Raw genomic sequence first — 6,301 nt, 5'->3', positions numbered from 1 at the left:
TAGAATCCATGCTCTCTCGCGCCACGTGGCATGGCATAGGATCCGCAGCGCATTGAGAGCCGATGTCTCAAGCTCGGATTCGAGCTCCGGCACCGACGTGCACGATTGACACAGAAGACAGCTGTGTGGGACCATTTGCGCAATGTCTCTAAGTCTCAACGGTCCAGACAATGGGCAGTGCATGCGCCTCTTGACTTCCAGCACTGGGCTTAGATCCAGCCCAGGTACCCGTAGGAGCAGGATCGTGCATCGCGCCTCATAGTATATCTCATCCATCCGCGGTATCCAATATGATTTATCCTCAATCGACTCCTGATCGATGCACATGCAATCCAACCAACAGCGAGTTGCCTTCCCCGTGATAGCTTTCATGCCGGGAGAGGCACGCTCGCCCAGAAGAGACGTGAGCCGCTTCTGGAGCGCTGCCCAGCTCGGAAGCTTATCCGACGCATTATCTCGCCATTCGCTCCAGACGTACGATATCGCGACATGGGTACGGAAACCGCTGGTCAGGTAGGCGTGGCGGTCGATCTGGCGGTGGAACAAGGACGTGCTTGGGTCTATGAGGGCGAAGGCGGATCGGGCCGACGAGAGATGCGATTTTGGAAGTTCCTCCGCCATTCAGACATGGTCGTAGTCATGAACATGGAGCTTTTGGTGCGGTCGGGATGTGAACGTGGGAAGAGTTGAGTAGGTGGAACGCGCGTGAGTGCTATCGAAGCGTCGACTTCGGGACCAGCTGGAGCGATGCAGCGACTATACCCATCTGGGTTTAGCCACATACCTCTCTCCAGCGCGTTTGAGAGAACGCGTCGAAACCCACTGAAACGTCGAATCCATCTACTGCTCGATGCTACCCAAAGTTCCGTACTGCCTTCAGGCTTGTTTGGCCGACCACCTTATCATTATGCGTGGTGCTATCCCAAGTGCTCCACCTTCTAACCAACGACATGGCCCACACAGCTGCATCGCTCAGTCAACGTGTCAATGGCACCTCTGCGGTCACTTGCCAATGATTCTTAGCTTTCTGAGTCATTCCAAGATATAGCCTCATAATCTTCGACAGCAATGTGACAGAAGGTGTCAGAGATAGGCGAGGCTGTGGATGCATCGCAAGATCGCGACCCCCGATGACGATAACGCGATGACGTCGTCTGAGGCCGCGACATCCCAAAACACGTCTGACATGTGAAGGACCGGTAGCACAGACACGCTACACCGACTATCTCCCGTCTCGAGGCCGTTGAAAGCAAAACTTCACTTTCCATCTGTCCGAGCCAGTAATCGCTCCATCTTGAGCATCGAAAACCTGACCAGCGCGACTCAGCATACATTCAACCGGTCAACAAGAAACCTTTTCCGTAGCCGGAAAACACATTCTAGCCGATATCAAATGCACGATGGCGAGCCTCCTGCTCGCGGCCCTGAAAATCTCAGCCGCACTAACGGCTAACAGTGGGTCCGCACGCGTTATCATCACTCCACTTAGCGCGTAAGGCGAGCGTGGCGCATCATCTTGATGTCGTTCGACGCAAATTCTCGAAACGGTTCCGGGACAAGTCGGGATGGTGCTTGTTGCGTACGATTTTTTGCTCGCCAATTTTTCGTTGGTGACTGGATTCAGGGTCATGTTGGGAAGGCGCGGCGAAGGCGGAGGTGTATAAGAGGGATTGTGGCTCTGGGGTTTTGCCTTCTGTCATCCACATCTGCATCTATTCCACTTCCTATCAGACGAAGATAATATACGTCATACCTCAATAACTCAATCTCAATCCATCATCCATCAAACAACCAACATCAAAATGCCTTCTTTCAAGGGTATGTTCACTTCTTCACCAAGGCTTTGACTTTCCCTAACAATGTCTCCAGACTCCGTCTCTTCCACTCCCGCCGGTGCCTCGGGTGCCCCAACCCCGGCCTCCACCAGCGCACCCACGTCAACCCGCGAGACCCTCCACGCCGCATCTGCCGCACTTGGTCTGACCTCCCAGGGTCTTGACCTCTGCCCTCACTGCTTCCGCGAGATGTCGCACTGCAATGAGCGTTTCGAGTTCGCTTAAGCGCACTACACCTCAAACACAACTGTCGACAATCAAAACACACTCGGCATTGTACTTTATCAGAACTCTCTTCCCGAACGACAGCGAAAGCTGGCGTTTTGGCATTGAGGGGCTACGACATTTCAAATCTTTCGGCATGGCATTGGGCATTGGATGGGCGGCATAAGCGGCGTTAATTCTGGGATGGGGGAAACTTACAGGAAACGGCATACCCTACTTTGAGCGATTGTATATCACCACGAGGATAGAATCTTCGTATCGCATCTCAATCGATTTCATACACTCTTCTAAGATGCTTCAACATTAGTGAATTTTCGTGTCCTAGTTTCCTTTGGCTGTGGGATGACACTGCCAACCGGCATATGCAACTGGCGCGACCACGTTGCGGTACTTGGAGAGTTTCTTGTAGACTCTGTTTTATTCTGTTCACACGACTTCTATCTACAGCCCCGAAGTAGAGCAATTTCAATATGCAAAGAAGATGTTCAGTGGCGAGGGTATTGATAAGCTGACGTCATCGCGAGCTTCTGCATCCTGCTGTTCACATCTCACTACAGCGTCCCAAATCAGCAATTCGCAATTTGTGTGGGCTCAATGCGTCCAGTATACGACGGACGCGATATAGTCGGTGTGCCCAGGTGGGTAGTCTGGAGATACGCGCAGCCGCTACCCCGCCGATACCCGGACGCAGCTTCCACAGAGCGTTAGTCAACGCCATGCACATCACGATAAGACTTTTTCTCAGCACCAAGCTTTGCTCTCTCATTCCCATGCCAGACCTCCAGCATGGCTATCGCCCAAGAATTCCGACGTCCTTCGACCATTCAAGAGGAGGAGACCACACCCCTCCTGCCGCGCGATGAGCCGAAACCAAGAGAAGAAAAAGCGGCCGTACCGGTGTTATTCCGGGCTTTGATATGCGCGTTCCTCGTGTCGTTGACATTCAGTATCACGCAGGCTCCCATGCTATACGCTTTCCGGATATTGACCTGCGATGCGTATTATGAACATCATGAGCCGGATCCGCACGCCGTGGATAGATGTGCGAGACGCGAAATCGACGCTGGAGCAGCCAGGGCTTTTGCACTTCTGGCATCATCGACTACGATATTCGGCCTTGTCAATTTGCTGGTAGCTGCATGGACTATCAAACGCCTGGGCGTCAAGTTGGCTCTGATCATTCAGATCTTCTGGCCTGCGGTCCGCCTTTTGATCCAGAACATCGGTATCATGCATGGCGGCAACGTTGGCATCATGATCGTGCAATGCTCGCAAGTCATCACAGTAGTTGGTGGCCCAAATGGATACGTTTTGTGCCTCAATTCTTTGGTGGCGGACGTCGTCGAGCATGAGAGGCGCACAGGTGCATTGGGCAGACTCCAAGGCTGCATGTACTTTGGGAGCGCCATTGGTTTCTTGATCGGAGGTGTTGTCGGCGACTACTTTGGCATACTTGCGCCCTTCCGAATGACTCTGGTGTTATTCTTGCTTTGCTGCGTATACGTAGCAGTGTCACTACCTGCCATGCCACCGCCGGAGGAAGACAAGGATGCGAAACCTCGCGAAATTACTGGCATCGCGCGTTTCTTTGGCCCCCTTCGCATCTTTGCACCGCAAAAGTGGGAACTACCCAATGGACGTACTCGCCTGCAATTTGGAGCACTCACCCTCGGTATCGGCGTATTCTTGGGTATCCTTGCGACTGGCTACATCCCGATCTTACTCCAGATGTATGCTACCGTTGAGTTCAACTTTGGCCCCAAGGAAAACGGAGCACTCATCTTCTTATACTCAGCATTGAGAGGTGGTTTCCTCTCTCTTGTCTTTCCCCTCATCGTCGCTGCAGGGCGACAGTGGCTGGGTGACGGCGTGAAGAGCAAGTTGGCGGAAGACGAAGAAAGAGAATCGACAGTGCAGGTTCATATAATACCACCAACTCCGGCAGTAACAGAAACTGTCGACCCGATGGAGAGCGAAGAGCCACCCAACCCCGAACCGACGAACGAGCAGGAAACATTTGCATTCGATTTGTTCTATGCGCGCTTCAGCCTTTTGCTTGATGGCATACTTACCGGTCTTGCCGTATTCGTATCACAGGGTTGGCAAATGTACATTGTTGCTGTGATGCTGCCATTTGCTGCAGGTACCGGTGCCGCGTCCAAGGGATCGATCCTGCAAATGTTACCGAACAGCGAGCGTGTCGACGCGCTAAGCGGCATTACGCTTGTCGAAAACATCGCGCGTCTTTCGACGTCGGCCGTCTTTGGAGTGGCCTTCGCTGCGCTTGCTGAGGCTGGCCAAAGTCATCTCACTTTCATCTGTAATGCCGCTGTTGCATTGCTTGGCTTTATCGTCTTACTTCTCTCGCGCTTTCCACCGAAAGGTAGTCGTCGAATCGGGATATAATGTAGAAATTTTGGAGGAGCGCGCACAAGGTCAACAGACTATGAGGTTGTGGTCTAGACCATTCCCCCCCTTACGCGTTGGATGCCTGAGGGCGCGACAGACACGCGACCCATTCGCCGTTGAGCTCCCGGGTCGCTTAGGCCTGCCAGACACAAGAATGTGAACATCGCCATCCCTATCTTGTCCCGCGACTCGTCAGCGAGCTTGTCAAGCTTCTAGTTAGATTCCTTCCTTTACTCATAAAATCGCTCGACAACGCCTTGGCAGCTGCCTACTTGGGCTGCAGTCCTGATTGTGGGAAAGCAATAAGTTGCGACTCATGCGCCCATCGTGGTGTCGACGCATCTCAGGCTGCACCCCACATGATCGTACCGCATCGCATCGCATAGCAGGAGGGTAGTAATGAGGAGCCTTCTGATCGCGTCGCTTTTGGCGAGCGCAACGAACGCGCAATATAATCTCACGTATTTACACTTGATGAACCCAATGGAGCCGACTCTTACCTTTATGTCGTCCGACGACACTGCCACCACCTACGAGAAGAAGTGTCCTGAAACAACGACTCCGACTCCTACACCTTCGTCGACGTACTTGTGTATGATACACGTACCCACTCTCTGCTGACATCGCCGCTGACCCTTACTCAACAGCTCCAGCCGAAGAATCAGCACGAGAAGCGTCTCTCGACAGCATGATATCCTGGGCGCGGTCATTCTACAAAACCGCCGTACCAATAGAGACACCAGAAGCAGAAGTCGACGGTTGCATTCCCTTCACCATGCTTCAAGGCCCCGAGACATGGGAGTACCACATGACCATGCCGAGTGCAATAACCAGGAACGGTGCTTGTTCATGGACGGGTGTGCTAACCGAAGTCCCCGTCACGTGCGACGCTGATTATTACGACGAGAAATATTCTATACTTAGTGGAACACCGACGGTTTTTTCGCAATCGGAACTGAGGGCGTGGACAGACCTGAAGTTTGCGATGGCTACTATCGTAGGCGCTACGTCCACACCCACACCGGCAAGCACGGGTGATGCGAGTGGGGCTGAGGAAACTGGGGTAGAGGCTTCGGACAGCGAAGGACGGGCGCCGGGTATACCGCTGCCGACTGGCGCGATGCTGATGGTCGGTGGAGTAGCAGCATTTGGTGGAGTGGCTTGGGGATTCTGAGATCGGAGTTGGCCGCGTGTCAAGGCGACAGAATCACACATCGGGAACAGCTGCAGCGCGGCGTACCATAAGCTTCAGCCACATTGTCGCAATGCATCCATCGTCTTTAATGGCCATGCTTTTAGTGTCGGAGAGACTGATGAATGGTCGGCTGTGAAGTCCGCAATAAGATGAATGCATCGCAGCATCGCAGCATCGCATCCTGTCGGATCGAAAGTCGCTAGTAGGGTTATGTTTATCGAATGCGGCGTGAGGCTTCCCGTCCCTTCATGCCGAGAACCGCATCGTGCAGTACAGTGAAGAATCTTTCCAGAGGGGTTACATGTGAGTTGACACATGGCGTTGCATACGTTACGATGGATCGAGTGTGACCGTGGAGGCGCGGCACGGCTCAAAGAACCGCGGCCACGATCATGCCAGCTCAGCCCCGATCGATGAGATACACCGGAAGTAGAAGCGAGGAGGGTTCGGATGATCGGCATCATAACAGTCAGCCGACTGGGTTGGGAAAGGTGTGTAGCAGCTCAGTGGCTGTGTAGAAACTGTTGAACAAATGGTATGTATAATTGGATATCGAATTGTACATGTGGATAACGAAACCAGGTAGGCTTCCAACGGGGCCTGAGAAACAAACATTTCCAAGCGTCATGGGCGAAGA

General features: G+C 53.1%; 2 protein-coding genes across 2 annotated transcripts; both read left to right on the top strand.

Annotated features, from left to right (window-relative positions):
* Window positions 1–1,802: 1,802 nt before the first annotated feature.
* J4E78_008314 (uncharacterized protein) lies at window positions 1,803–2,060 on the top strand (the record flags this gene model as incomplete). The annotated part of the gene is made up of 2 exons (XM_049368916.1): window positions 1,803–1,818; window positions 1,870–2,060. 2 exons carry the CDS (start codon window positions 1,803–1,805, stop codon window positions 2,058–2,060), a joined length of 207 nt encoding a protein of 68 aa, XP_049219360.1.
* A 786-nt stretch (window positions 2,061–2,846) lies between these two features.
* Window positions 2,847–4,466, top strand: J4E78_008313 (uncharacterized protein; the record flags this gene model as incomplete). The annotated part of the gene is made up of 1 exon (XM_049368915.1): window positions 2,847–4,466. One exon carries the CDS (start codon window positions 2,847–2,849, stop codon window positions 4,464–4,466), a length of 1,620 nt encoding a protein of 539 aa, XP_049219359.1.
* Window positions 4,467–6,301: the final 1,835 nt, after the last annotated feature.

The sequence above is a fragment of the Alternaria triticimaculans genome (assembly GCF_023758025.1).
Source record: "Alternaria triticimaculans strain BMP 0046 chromosome Unknown scaffold_14, whole genome shotgun sequence".
Classification (NCBI taxonomy): Eukaryota; Fungi; Ascomycota; class Dothideomycetes; order Pleosporales; family Pleosporaceae; genus Alternaria; species Alternaria triticimaculans.
The sequence above is the reverse complement of the archived record's forward strand: the minus strand, read 5'-3'. Positions and strand labels throughout refer to the sequence as shown.